The 15,501-nt window shown below is 38.8% G+C and overlaps 1 protein-coding gene and 1 long non-coding RNA gene across 2 annotated transcripts; one reads left to right on the top strand and one right to left on the bottom strand.

The window, feature by feature from the left end:
* Positions 1–1,296: 1,296 nt before the first annotated feature.
* Positions 1,297–3,315, bottom strand: LOC109402744 (zinc finger protein 184). Its single transcript, XM_019675456.3, has 2 exons — positions 3,030–3,315; positions 1,297–2,596 (listed from the first exon to the last, which is right to left on the bottom strand). The coding sequence occupies exons 1-2, from the start codon at positions 3,278–3,280 to the stop codon at positions 1,366–1,368; spliced, it is 1,482 nt and encodes a 493-aa protein (XP_019531001.3). The 5' UTR covers positions 3,281–3,315; the 3' UTR covers positions 1,297–1,365.
* A 4,275-nt stretch (positions 3,316–7,590) lies between these two features.
* Positions 7,591–9,223, top strand: LOC109431363 (uncharacterized). The gene is made up of 3 exons (XR_009997178.1): positions 7,591–8,000; positions 8,077–8,470; positions 8,542–9,223. It is a non-coding gene; the product is annotated as an uncharacterized LOC109431363 (long non-coding RNA).
* Positions 9,224–15,501: the final 6,278 nt, after the last annotated feature.

The raw sequence follows: 15,501 nt of genomic DNA, 5'->3' as shown, positions 1-15,501 counted from the left end.
TTATATTCCAAATAAATCTATAAAATGTTTACTAGTAGCTCTTGTTTATTCAGTATGGATATGGAGCATATATGAATGCGGAACAAATCTTATATTTTGACGTTTTTCGTTGAGAAAATGTGAATTACTTAAAAGGTGACCCATCTTGCCCCGCACTTTTTTCACGGTGCAAAATCGATCACTTTTTAAAACTGCTCGTTTAACATCATATTTTGTATTTAATGAACTTTTTATCGACTTTTAGCATAGCTTACTAGTATATTAAAGAGTAGCGGACGAATACAAACCAATACGATTTGTATTTACAAAGTTATGGTGATCCATCCTTATGCGACCCATCTTGCCCCGCCCCACCCTACATGAATGTTCGATAATAATCGAAATTTTGACACCGTGCCACATTCGTATATGCCATCTCTATCTCTACTCATACCCTACAACCTACATATTAAAAATCTTTTTTTTTTTAATACCGTGCGGTATCCATATTCTAAACGCTTAAGCGACTCTCACAATAGAGGTTCACATAAATGGAAGTTCTTGTTTCAAGAGAATCTGCTTCACAATACCATCAAGTTGGTTTGTTGTCAAGTTAAATATATAAAATAAATTAAATCTCACAATAGCTTGCAGTCCCTGATCTAGACATATTTTAGTTAGTGGACGACGTGTTCCTAATTATGGACACCATAAGAAGCCGTGGTCCTAATTCTGAACACAAAGTGTTACTTACTATGTACAAACATATTCTCTACGTTCACAGTTGAGTCAAAAATAATACGCTTTGTAATGATTGGATCATAGAGGGGCTCAATAAAATTAACGCCTCAACTCTTGAATCAATATATTGCTTCATAAGAGAAAAATCTTTTTTGGATTGGCCGACTGTTCAGAATATGGAGCTGTCTATAATATGGTTCTCGCACGGTATTTAGTATTTATACAGTTTAACAGCCTATACTGCCATGAATCGCATATCAGTCCCATCTTTGCTGGATTTCCTATGCAAATGGGACAAATATGCGATTCACGGCAGTATAGTTATACACTTTTCAGTAGGCCATGGAAGCATAATCTTAAAGTTACGGCCGTCGACTAGATTTCACTGATGGGTTACGAAAAGCACGCCTGTCTGGTGTTGAGCTGGATCGGGCTTTCGGATTTTTGGCAACCTATTAGCTGTATGAGCTAAGTGTAGAGACTTCAACCGTTATCGACGTATAGATAAGAGGTGAAATTGATCGGCTTAAATCCCACGCTTGAGATAAATCCTGTTCTATAATAAAAGTATTTAAATGCATGCTTCAGCAATTATTTTTATTGAGACTAGTTGTTGACGAAACATTGATTAAAAGTTCAATGGATTTAAGTTTGTGCTTTTTGGTGCTTAAGCACATGCGAGCTCAAGCAGGAGGAATTCTTGTACGTTTCTCCACACCAGTCACACTTGTACGGTTTTTCGCCGGAATGTACAATGTAATGCTTCTGAAGCAACGTCTTCGAGGGGAACGCTTTGTTGCAAACTGTACAGGTCGAGTTATAGATTTTTTTGTGATAGTAGTCGTCATGTTCCCTCAGCTGATACGCACCACGGAATGTTTTTCCGCACGAATCACACTGGTAGGCCTTTCCCTTCTGGCTACGTCGATTGACCTTCAAAATCACGTGCTTTGTTCCGTGGTCACGATTCTGATGGACTTTCAAGGCTTGGACTGTGGAGAATCCGATTTTGCAATGGCCACACTTCTCCGGTCGGAATTCCAAATCGTGAAAGCTCAGGTGGTGATTATATCCGGTAACCTTGATGAATGTCTTGTTGTTGCACTCCGCACATGTATAATCGATTTTGGCTGCGTGATTCGTCGTAAGATGCCCGATTAGTTCAGCGTGCGTACCGAGCAACGTGTTGCATATGTAGCATTTGCGAGCCAATATGTATTTGTAGTCTTGTTTTGGTTTCTTCGGTTTTGGTTGAGGTCCTCTGCGTTTCGGCGGACCTTTTTCCGCTGGCTTATCTGTTTCAGTCTTTATTTCATTACATTCTGGTTCAATTATTGGATTTTTGCGAGGTCGACCTGGTTTTCGTTTGACCGGTTGTTCCTGGAGGAAGTGATCTTCTGAACTATTTTTCTCGATTGCTACGAATTCCATACTCTTGTTACTCGTCACAGTTTGTTCCTCATCCTCAATCTTAGGTTCCAGATCAATCTCGAAAGTGACGCAGTTTTCATCTTGACTGACGGTTTCAAGTAATTCCTGGGCACAGAAATCGAATTTGTATGAAACGCTTTTATCGTCATCGGCGTTTCCCTGAATGTAAAAGTTTTCGGATTGCACAACCGTTGCCAGCTGTTGATAAAGTACTTCAGCAATCTTTGCGTCCTTTATCCATCTAAAGCAAAGATCAAGCTTCACCAGGCATTCCTCGCAGATTTTGTGCAAAAAATCAGCCTTCATTATTGAAGTTCCTAGGATTTTCTGAACAAGAGCCGAAATCGTCTTTCTTTGCAGTTTTTTATCCGTGGACATCATTTCGTGGCTGTGGTAGAACTTCAAACAAATTCTACAGCTGCCAACTTCTGCGAATTTTCCATTTCTGAAAGGAAGTTAGGTACTTGATTAGTTAGTTAGTGCTAAATTCTGCTTCTCTGGTTCACTAATTAAGTGTAAAGTTAACACGCTGTTTTGTTAACTTTTCCACTGTTGAAGGCTCAAGCATCCTGCATCATTTTTCGGAAAATAAAAAAGCAGTTTTCTCGCTGTAAGTCGAAAAATCGACCATGGAAATATATTCACTGCATCCTATTCCTCATGTGGAATGCAGTGAATATATTTTCATGGTCGATGTTTTGATTTACAGCGAGAAAACTGCTTTTTTATTTTCCGAAAAATGATGACGGATGCTTGAGCCTGAAGTGCTACGGTGCCACTATTGGTTTGCGGACTTCCGATAGCTGCGATAACAGCAAGCCCTATCAATCCCAAAACGCATTTTTGCCGTACCTATGCTGCATCACATAAATACTTACTGATCAAGGAACTGACTCGGTTCCTGATAAGTACTCAGGCTTTGGTCCTGGAAATGCCAACTGCAAATGCTGGCCGGCGCGCTTGAGAATGTTGACGCAGCTTGCATATCCATCATCACACCGGATCCCAACTGGATCGCTTGAAGCCACCGATCGCGGAGAATTTCATTTTCAGGAAATCGAACAAAAGAGCAGACGTCCACCGTGGAGCACGAAGAACTGTAACTGCAATCCGGAACAGAGCACCGCATTTTTATAAATAAAACAAAAAATTGTGCTGCCAGTTCTAGACGAACATTTGAAAAGGGCCTATCTGCTTTTTGTAAACAAACATGTTTTTGTCTCTGTAGGGCCCATCTGCATCCACCCACGCACATCAACACCCTTATCAGAAAGAGTGTTCTTCAAGCTATCTGTTAAGAGTGTTGATGTGTGTGGGTGGATGCAGATGGGCCCTACAGAGACAGAAACATGTTTGTTTACAAAAAGCAGATAGGCCCTTTTCAAATGTCCATCTAGAGTTCAGAAAACGGAAAACATCAACAATGCTGATTCGCCTTGACGGAGGCTCTCTGAGAGAATGGTCCACTGCACGAATTTATTCTGGCCTGCTTACTCTCACGCGAAATTTGACGTTTGAGCGGTGTCGGCACCGCTCAAACGTCAAATTTCGCGTGAGAGTAAGCAGGCCAGCATACATTCGTGCAGTGGACCATTGCGCTGTGCGTGAAAACAATTTTTTTTAACATGGGAAAGGATAGGAGCTGCATTTTCAAATGCTTCTAATTCTTTATAGAAATTTTTTTAAGCAAAACGTTCTTAATGTTATCGAATGAGATTTTGATACGCTATATTATAGACATAACATTGTGATTTAAAAACATTTTGTCTAAAACCAGTTATAATGTAGCTAATTGAAAGTATATTGCAAAACATTAACTCTTTTTTCAATCTGAAGTCCCTAAAATATTTTAGAAGCATTTGAAAATGCAGCTCCTATCCTTTCCCATGTTAAAAAAAAATGTTTTCACGCACAGAGCAATTCTCTCAAAGAGTTCCGTCAAGGCGAATTGATGAATGATTTCTTTGACCGTCATCAAGCTGCGTTGATGATGATACAAGCAGGAAGTACTAGCTTGAGCACACTGGGAGAAATGTTTTCATTCCTTCTTGGGTGAACTGGGGCAGTTAGCGTCACAGACAAACATTGTTTTTCTATACGTGCGCATTGTTTTTCTATACGTTTGACGTTTCACACTATCGCCTTCTGTTGACGATATTGCACAACACAGTGATTCGTGCAACTTTTCTACCAGGTGATGGTAGTGTGAACCTCGGTTGTCCGACATTTCGCGGTAAACCATTTCGCGGCGACCCATTCCGCGGTGAGCCATTTCGCGGTGTGTACTATTTTGCGGTTTATGGTTTCGCGGTGTGTACTGTTTCGCGGTATGACATTTCGCGGTGTATACCATTTCGCGGTGTACCGTTTTGCGGTTTTCTTTTCGGCGGTGTCATTTTGTCTTTCAACAACTTGATTGTTTTTTAAGCTTTCTTAGAGAAAACTCATACACTATTTACCAGCAGTTTTCATATTGAGGGATTTGCACAAAAGTGCACGCGGCCTATCGTTTCCGAAAGGTACAACCGCGATTTTCACCCCCTGTTTACTACATGCTTATGGGAAATAACATTGCGGCGTTTCCTATGGTGCGGCTGTTCCTTTCGAAAACGATAGACCGCGTGAACTTTTGTGCAAAGCCCCTTTTTGAAACAATTCAACGGCCGCGCGGTGTTTACGTTTCAAGAAATCTGACAATATTTGCTATTTTAAACAAATGGATACACAAACAAGGCCATAGAAGGATTAATTTATTCTATCAAATATTTACGGTTGGCCCGTCATTTCCGGGAAAACCATTTCCCAAAATGCCGAATTTCAGAGAAATTCACTTCCCAGAATACATCATATCTCGAAAGATACCTTACAGTTTTCAATCTATCATTCATGTGTGGCAATAGCATAATGATAGATGATTATATCTATATATGTATGTAATACATAATTGGTTTAATTTAAATTTCTAATGACATTCTTGGATTTTTTTCAATGTAAGGATTTTTTACAAATAGTATATTCTTCCTTCTTATTAAATAGGCTATTCTTTCGAGTTATCTTTTCGAAACAATTGGTGGCACAATCAATCTGATAATGTTTTCATCAGGTATTTTCCCTTCTTTCAAACATAGGCTATTCTTTCTAGTTATACTGGTCAAATAGTTGTTGGCATTAGGCTGTTAATATTTTCATGGTATATTTTCCCTTCTTTAACGCATAGGCCGTTCTTTCGAATTACATTTAACAAAAGTTAATTGACATCAAGCAGTTAACTTTTTCATCGAACAATTTACTTTCTTTCAAACGGTTGTGCTGCTTTTCTTCGAATGCCATTTCCCGAATGGCACTTTTCCCCAAATGACCCATTCCCCCGAATCACACCCTTCTTTATTTTATAAGCGGTTCTTTCAAGTTCTATCACTCCTCAGACCATTCGGCTTGTTATTCGGGGAATTTACTTTCTGGGAAACGACATTCGGGGAAAAGTAGCACAATCCTTTCAAACACACCACGGTGTAGTTTGAAACAACTAACACGTTTGTTGAATTGCAAACTATAGTACTAGCAAACTATTTATAAATAACAAGTTGTTATTAATTTTTTTTGCAATAAACCAAAAAATGTCGTTTGAAATAAATGGGTGAGTTTGATTGTTTTTACATTCAGATATTCTATTATTGGTTCGTATTGTTTGGGAACAGTACATGTTCTATATTCCATACTTGTTGATTCATTTGTAATGATTATTATTATTGTAAATATTAAGAGAGATATGAGTTTATATTCCTGTATTTCTATGTGGGTTTAGATTCGTTATGAATTCTGAAATATACGTCCTTTGTGGGAAAAAACGGCCAAATGGTACGTACCGCAAAATGGTACCGACCGCGAAAATGTTAACCGCGAAATGGTCCAAACCGCGAAATGACGTACCGCAAAATGGTACAAACCGCGAAATGTAATACCGCCAAATGGGACACCGCGAAATGGGTTGCCGCGAAGTGGTTTACCGCGAAATGTTATACAATCGTGAACCTCAGTTTATACCTACTCTCTTTTGGTTTTTATTGAAATTATCAAAATGAGTTGAAAACTACTCTAATTTTTCCAAATCTTGCGGTTACTCAAAAGTGAGTAATTTGAAATTACTCTAAAATGAGCTGTTCCACTTTGTACCAAAGTGAGTGGAAAACGACTCATTTTTGATGTTGCTGATGATTGAAATCTGTCTCTTTCTGGCTCACATATGTTTTCATCAGGAAACAGTTTCCTGATAAAAACATATGTGAGCCAGAAAGAGACAGATTTCATTCATCAGCAACCTCTATAGACGAATGCACCGCCCGCTGAAAGTTCACTCGGGCCGCAATTTTTGACACCACAGCGGGGTCGACTCTCACCAACTTCTACCCAGCTGAAAATTTGTTTAATTTACTGCATCTAGTTTTCGCGATGAGGTTGCAAAAATATGGGCTAGTGCATTAACTATATGCATCTGCATCACTTTGAATGTAAATTCATGTATGAAATCAAAGGAAAATATTATCAGCGCATTTGTGTGATGCATCTCTGAGTAGAAGTTGTTGAGAGTCGACCCCGCTGTGTTGTCAAAAAAATTCAGGCTCAGTGAACTCAATGTTCATCGGTGCACTCGTTAAAATGCGCTAATATTTTTTTCTTTCATTTCTTACATGAATTTCCATTTAAAGTGATGCATATGCATATACAGTAGACGTTCGGTCGGTGCAAACGGTTTAACTGCAATGCTTTTTAACTGCAAGTCCGGTAAGTGCAACAAATTTGCAGTTATCGCACCGCTATCCGTCAAAACGGTGCGCCAAGTTAGCCCAAATGAACGGTCGAATGAATTTTGCGTTCATTAAACGTCAATTGATGGGTTGTTGACGCCTGTCTGACGTTGCAGTTATCGAATTTTGTTCGCTAAGTGAAACGTAAACATGTTGCAGTTATCGAACGTCTATTGTAGTTAATGCACTAGTCCATATATTTTTGCAACTTCATCGCGAAAACTAGATGTAATAAATTAAACAAATTTTCAGCTGGGTAGAAGTTGTTGAGAGTCGACCCCGCTGTGGTGTCAAAATTCGCTGCCCGAGTGAACTTTCAGCAGGCGGTGCACTCACCGACGAACCGACGTGACAGTGGTGATTCAAAAGTGTCCCCCCCCCCCCCCCCCCCAAATTTAACGGTCGACCACCGAAGCGAGCGATCGCTTCTGTCAAATCAGCGCAGACGCGAACCGTTTCCTATATGAACACACGGGGGTTCGGTGTCGAGCTATCAAATCATCGCGAGCCGTTATAGAGGTGGCGATAGTGTTTGGCTATTTTTCATCATGGCGTCGCGGACAACAAATTTGAATTTATTTGTTCTAGCTGTCACGTCGGTTCGTCGGTGGTGCACTCGTCTTATGGTTACACAGCAAAAATTAATGTAAAACACATCGATGTATTCTTGCCGATGTGAAAAAAAATCGATGTAAAAGCGATTTTCAGATGCAAAATCACGCCTTTTCTATGCTCGATTACATCTTCCTTGATATTACACAGAAATATAATAACAATTTTTTATTACACCTAATTTGTGTAAAATCAACATCCAATGAACGTGATTATTACACAAAAACAGCTGCAACCAAGTGGGTGCACTTTAGTTGTGTACAATTACACAAAATCGATGCCATATCGCATCCCCTAAGATGCGATATTAAATCTCGCAACACTGTACTGATTGTTTGTGGTCGGTCTGCGCAAGCGAAGCAAGCCGCCATGTTCTTGAAAGTGTTCATTGATCGAGTGCAGTGGTGTTTCTTAGATTATTATTAAGTTTTTGTAGGTATTTTTACTATAAACACTTGTTTAATCAAACCAATGAAACATTCTTTAATATTTTTTGTTTTAATTACAGAAATGACAGAAATAGTCAGCAATTTTTGAGGGATCATCAGTTCGGACATCGGAGCAAGTTTCCGCTTGCTCGACCAAAATATTGTTGACCGATTTGCTGGTACGTTTGATCTGGTCAATTTCCCGTCCATTCGATTCCCGTCTTACAGATACTCTCCCCCATGGTCATTTCGTGCCCTTCAGACAGCTTTTCCCCGGGACAAAGGCATGAGGTAAGTTTTGGATGCGGAAGTTTGGTGACCTCGCGTTTTTTTTTTCAAATTCATTTGTATTTCCAGAAAGGATTGGTTACGGGACTGCACGACTAGGAAATTTAAACTAGTGAGCTTCGATTGAATCCGATGACCGGACACTTTGACACCAAAATGGAAGGAGAGATCGTCAACCTAATTAAAGTAAAGTTTGTTTTTCTGCGGTTTCACTTGTTGACAGAATTTACATAACAAAATTTTTCTATATATTGCAGGCAGGACAAGTCAAACTGTTTAAGAATGTCTTCAGTCTTCGGATCCTTTCCGTGGCTTGTTCGGATGTGGCTACAAGTAGCTTGAGCAGTCTGAAGAATGTTCGGATCGCGGACTGGCAAAACAACGATACTCAAGAATCTCGGTGGATCAAGCAAGCGGCAGAACAAGCTACTGAAGGCAGTGGCTTGGATATCTGGAAGTGACAGGCTACCCGGATGAAATTAGTGCGAATCCCTACTCAGAAGCTGCAACTTTTCGACCTCGCCCGATGGTGATGCGTGTACACGGGGATCTTACAAAACCGATGCGGAGAAACTGGCGAGAAGTTATCAGATGCTTCGTAAAACACCACTACGACGACGTGAGCTCAAGCCGTCGTGAATATCCTATGTCCTTGTGCTGTCAGCAACATCATGAGAGTGGATCGTCTCAAAGAGCCTGAGAAGCTTCCTGGCGATAACAAAGAGGACATCAGACGGTAGGTATGTCACGTGATATTCAAATCAAGGCTCTAGGGTACTCTATGCCCATCAGCGATGTCTTAATTGAATATAACGCTAGGCTTGAATTATAGCTTCCAGAAAGCTTTCTCCTAATTTTATGATGTAGTGTCTGCTGTTGCATTTGCCAAAGCCATTTATGTGTCAGGAATCTATAATTACAAGTTGGTGAGAATATTACATAATTACATAAATCAAACCTTTGAATGGACAATGTGGGCTATTGTGTGGGAGTTTTTGTAATACTCTCGAGGATTTCAAAATCCAACAGGGCGTCCGATCTCATTCTATGGGAATTACGGCCCGCGCAGGCATTTTGTGTGGCCCGTGGAACGAAGTTACGACATATATTCATAGAACAGTAAGTAAACGCACCATGAAAAAATCACGTATGGTATCGCTGAAGGGATCCAAGACGCGTCTGCTCGAGGGTTAACTATTTGAAATTTGAAGGAACTTTTCGTATGAAACAATCGAAGCAATTCACGAGAAATGGGTAAAATATTGGTTATTTTGTTAATGACAAGTCAACACAATTTTGGCCCGTTACCTGGTACAAAGTCTGACCTGTGGCCCACGATTACAAAAGGTTAGCCTATTGTAAGGTATTGTAAATTTAATTTTGTATATTTGACAAGGTTTTGAAGACAAACATGAGTTGAGAAAATTATCTAATAGAAAAATCGGCAAAGTTTTTACAACTGCAAATGACATACACTACCCGTCATAAGTACGGACTCACAAAAAGTATTGCAACAATATTGCATCACCCTGACTCACCTCGATATCTCCAAAACCTGAGGACAAGGATGCTGTCTTCAGAAAAGTTATTCAGAAGACCAAAAGCAAGAACTTTTTTCAAGGCGGCATTTTTATAGGTGTTCTGGTTTTAGAGATATCGAGGTGAGTCAGGGTGATGCAATATTGTTGCAATACTTTTTGTGAGTCCGTACTTATGACGGGTAGTGTAAGGTCAAGCCTGATATTTGTTATGGAAATTACTGGTGCGTATTTAGTAGTGGTACCTTTGGGGTGCCCTAATTTCACTCACTGATCATATTTAGACATCATAATCATAAAAACAATTGTGCAATTGTCCCATTTTTACTTTAACTATACTAGCTAAAGTGAAATTTGGACAATGCAACGATTAGTTCTGGAGCTCGATTTGAATAGGTCGTAGATATGTGCTTTCGTCGATATAAAATTCGATCAGTTTATTTTAGAAATAGTAGCAATATGGATGATATTTCGATGGCTTTTAATGATAAAACAAAACAAGCATCAAACAGGCCACCAGATCCTTCAGGACCTCCTGTGAGATGTCAGCAAATCCGCTCATCGGAGCACTCATCCCTCAACATCTGTGATATTAGCTTTAAGACATTCTGAATTCTAGGGTTTTTTTTACTCTTTTCCCTAAAAAAGCTTTACATAGCTAGTACTTTTATGTTGTATGTATTGATGTCTCCTATGATGAATTTGAATTGTTCTCAGTTGAAAGTTAAACCAAATCTCTGAAATGTAAATGTAAATATTAGATGTAGTACCGTTGAATTCTGGAAAAATAAATTAAATTGAAAATGGAAATTAATGATAAAACCGAAAGCCGGTTTTGTAAGGAATCGTCTATAAGTATTAATTTTGTTAAATTTCAACAGTTTCCGCTATAAGAAGCGAATCCAAATGATCGAATTTTGTATCGACGAAAGCACATACGACCTATTCAAATTGAGCTCCAGAGTTCTATGATTATGTTCTCTATATATTATCAGTGAGCGAAATTTGGACCCGCGCGAAATTAGGGCACCCCACGGTACTTCATGACCACGCGGACAATTCGATTAATGGCTTGATTGGGAATCATTTAAGTTTATTAAACAGAAAGGCATTTTTTTACAGTGACTGGAGACGTGAAAAGATTAGGAGTGGCCGTTTGTCGTAATTGACAAAATAAACTATCGGACACTTTTATTTGCTGTGGCTGCTATCAGATATCAAAAGGCCGACTCCTAGGCACGTTCGCCTTCATTAGGGACATTTATGGCATAGCCATATGCATATATATGAGCCGTAGAGCCTATTTTATCTATCCAAAGGAGATTTTCTGTGAAGAATATTGTTTTTTATTGTAGTGTACTAATTTACAGCCGAATTTTGTTATAAATCTCATAATATCATAATATCTCCTTATCTATTCAGGAAAAAAAACGAGGAAACCCATTGGAATTTTAATTACTTAGTCATAGATTTCAAAAAATACTCAAGTTGTTAGCTTTAGGTTTTATAGAAGCTTGATAACTCGACTTGAGGATTTTACCAAAAATACCACCGAAGTTTCTTTGAGAAAAACCTTTGTAGTTTTCTTCAGAAAGTTGTATTAAATACCCTAATAAACCAACACAATATACGGACCATAATGTAGACGGTTCAACAATACCGCATACTGTTTGAACTGTATCCCGAATGAGAGACGAACCAGCCAAGGGCTGAAAGTCTCTCTAATAAAGACAAATCAATCAATCAATGTATCCCGAATGAGCGGTTAAACAAATCTTATGGTTATCGTTTATGCGGGTATTCTTCCATTGGTTTAATTGGGGTATCAGAAACATGCTTCCATATTTTTTAAAAACTGCTACGAGTATGTATTCTTAGATGTAAAAAATCCATAAATTTCTAGAATAGTCCCAGCCGATTTTTTCCAATGATCTCTTTCTCTGCTAACTGTCGTTAACTGCATCAAATTACTGCTCGGTTAGCGGCGGTTAGAGACGGTTATCAACGGGTAAATGCGGATATTTCCGGTTAGCAAAGGAAGTGTCATTCTCCACGGATTCCTCCTGAAAATCATCAAATGATTCCACCAAAAATTCTTTCGGAGAGCTTTCAACTAGTTCCCTCGAGGATTTCTATAGATTTTTTTTCGAGAACCATCCCTGAAATTCATTCAAGGACATCTCTATAAATTCATCCAGTAACTCCTCCATAATGTTTACTACAATTTCTTCAGATATTTCTTTCAGGCTCCTTCCAGAAATTCGATTTAAGATTCATTCAAGATTTTCTGAGCGGATACCAAAATTCCTCTGAAGTAGGTAGGACCCCAGAAATTCCAGATACCTACTTTCAGAAATTCTTGCAATGATTCTTCCAGGAATTTCATAAATTTTGTAAGATTTTTTTCGATGATTCCATTTGAGATTTCTCTAAAGAACTTCATCAAATCAGAAATTTCTCCGAAGGTTCATTTAGATAGTTTCGTGAATAATGATTAGAAATGCCAGCGATGATTTTTATTGAAATACGTCTTCAGATTTATCTGAGAATTTTTTGAGCCCTTGTTCAAGAGCTTCTCCGAAGGCTCCTCCATAAATTTTTCTGTGGATTTCTCCAGAAATACCCACTAGCGATGATTAAAAATAATCCTTATTTAAAAACATTATGTTTTTCATTTGTCTACATTTTTCTAAAATTACTTCGAGCATCCTGCCTTTCACCGAAGGCTTCACGAATTTAATGCGGGCTTTTTAGAAATTTTTCCGGGAATTTACCCGGAAAGTCTTGCAATGAGCATTCCATTTTTTTTTTTTAATTTTTAGGGAATGGTGTTCAGTATTGCTGTAGGAGTTCTTCCGAGGATTTCTTCGAGGATTATTCCAGAAATTACTGTGAAAAATTTTCCATTAACTTTTCCGAGAGTTTCTCCAAAAAATCATGCAAAGATTTCTTCAATGCATTCAGAGAAAATTTCTCCAGAAGTTCCTTGAATTCTTGAAAGTATCCTGAGAGGAACTCCTGAAAAAAACTCCGGAAGGAATTCTAGAGGTAATTCTGGGAGTTACCCCAGGAGGAAATCCCTGAAGGAATTCCGAAGCAATCCCAGGAGAAATTCCTGAAGGTATCCTGGGAAGAATTCTCCAAGAAATCTCGCCAGTAATCTCGGGAAAAATTCCTGAAGGATTTTTGGGAGCTATTCTGGAAGATACGCCATAAGAAATTCCGAAAAATCACAGCAGGAATTTGTGAGGACATCTCAGGAAAAATTTTTGGAGGAATTCCTTTAAACAATCCGCGATAAGTTCCTGAAGGAATTCCTGGAAGAATCCGTGGAAGTATTCCAAGACTAATTCCTGAAAAAATCCCAGCAGGAATTCATGAGGAAAACATGTTAAATTCACTTAGGAACCGCAGGAAGAAAAGTTGATGGAATCCCAAGGGGAATTTCTGAAGTTTTTAGTTATCACAAAAAAGTTCCTAAAGGAATCCTTGCAGGAATTTCAGACAGAATGCTAAAGCATTCTTTGGAGGGATTCCTGAAAGAATTCCCGACCGAAAGAATTTTAGGAGAAATCCTAGGAGGAATTTCTGAAGGAGTCCCAAGAAGTTATGCCAAGAAGAGCTCATGCAGGAAGTTCTGGAGATCCTGAAGCCATCTGGGGAGGAATTCCTGAAGGAATCCCAGTTGGAATTCCCATAGGAACCCAAAAAAGAATTCCTGAAGTTATCCCAAGAAAAGTTCGTGAAGGAAGCAGAAACTTCTGTTGGAGTTCATGAAATTCCCGAAGAGATCCCAGGTTGAACTCCTTAAAAATCCTTGAATAAATCCTGAATGAATTTTGGAAGGGATCGTTGAAAAAAATGTTGAGGAATTTCGTGAGAAATTAGTGAAGTAATCCCAAGAGGAATTTTTGGAGGAATCCTAGGAAGAATTACTTGAGAAATCTATCGTGCAATTTCTAAAGGAATCAAAAGTGGATCTCTTGAAAAAAAAAAACAAGAAAAAATGCTGAATGAATATCAGCAAAAAATACTGAAGTTAACTCCTCAGTTAACCAGAGAAAAGTTCCTGCAAGAATTCTCGAAGAAATTTTTGAAGGCATGCTTGAAGGAATCCCGAGAGGCATTCCTGAAGGAATCCCAAGAGGCATTCCTGAAGGAAACACAAAAAGAACTCTTGAAGAAAATCTAGACGAAACTTCGGAAGAAATCCAAGGAGGAACTCTTGAAGGAATTCCTGAAAGGATCCCAGGAAGAATTCCTGAATGAATCCCAGGAGGAATTGAGTTCTTCAAGGGTATCCAGAATTTCATAATCTAAATCTCCACCCAAAAACTATTTGAAATCCAAAAATTCATTATTTTTGGTGTCCGGGAACTAGTTTAAAAATTCATTTAAAGTTAGTATGGAGATTTTTTTTCTGGAGTAAGCTGTCATTCTATCAATTAAACTGTCATTTTATCCACGGAAATTAAAACTGTTTTGTTTATTTGACCATCAAAACAAAGATACCTGTTAGAACGCAATAAAATCGCGTAATAATCAGAAAAATGAAAGAACCACGGGGTAAATTCCTGATCAAGTTCCAGTAGGAATTCTATAGAGAGTAATTCCTAAAAAAATCCAGAAAGAATTTAAGATGAAATCCCACATGGAATTATCGAAGAAATCGAAGTTGGAATTTCAGGTAGAATTCTTGATACAATCCCAGGAGCAACTTCCGAAGGAATGCCAGAAGGATTTCCTGAATTTATCACAAAAAAAGTTCGCTAGCGTTCCTAAGCGAACAACGAAAGGATTCCCTGAAAGAATTCCTGAAGCAATCCCTGGAGGGAGGAACTCCTGAGGAGAAATCCTGAAGAGAAAATCCTGAAGTTACAACAAAAAGTGTTTGTCAAGACAGCATAGCAGAAATTCTTGGAGAAATGCTTGGAGGAATCCCGGGAAAAAACCAGAAGGAATCCCAGTATGAATTCTTGCAGGTACCCCTGATGAAATTCCTGAAGAACACTTAAGAAGAATTCCTAAGAGAATACCAAATGGAAGTTATCCCAAGAAGAGTTCGCGAAAGAAGCATTGTAGGAACTACTGATGGTGTTCATTAAGAAATTCAGATAGGAACTCCCGAAGGGATCTCAGGTTGAATTCCCGAAGGAATCCGTAAAGGAATTCCCTAAGGAATCCCTGAAGGAATTTCTTAGGAATTTAAAGAGAAATTCGTGAAGGAATCCCAAGAGGAATTTCTGAAGGAATCAATGCTAAATTCCCTGAATTACTGAAGGAATCCCAGGAGGAATTTCCGACAATATCAGGAGAAATCCCAAAGAAATCCCAAAGAACGAATTCATGAAGGAGTCTTAGAAGGAATTCCTAAAGGAATCTCATCAGGGATTCCTGAAGGAATCCTAGGTGAAAAATCTGAAGGAATTTCAGGAGGAATTCCAGGTAGAATTCATTAAGGAATCTCAGGAGGAATTCCTGTAGGAGTCCCAGAAGGAACTCCTGAGGGAAATCCAGGAGAAACCTCGAAAGGAATCTAAGGAGGAACTCCTGAAGGAATTCCTGGGGGAATCCTAAAAGAAATTCTAGGTGGAGTTTCTGAAGGAATTCCAGGAGGAATTCCCGATGTGGAATTACTAAAGAAATCCCAGGTGGAATTCCTGAAGAAACTCCAGGTGG

Source organism: Aedes albopictus, chromosome 2 (assembly GCF_035046485.1).
Source record: "Aedes albopictus strain Foshan chromosome 2, AalbF5, whole genome shotgun sequence".
Lineage (NCBI taxonomy): Eukaryota > Metazoa > Arthropoda > Insecta > Diptera > Culicidae > Aedes > Aedes albopictus.
The sequence above is the reverse complement of the archived record's forward strand: the minus strand, read 5'-3'. Positions and strand labels throughout refer to the sequence as shown.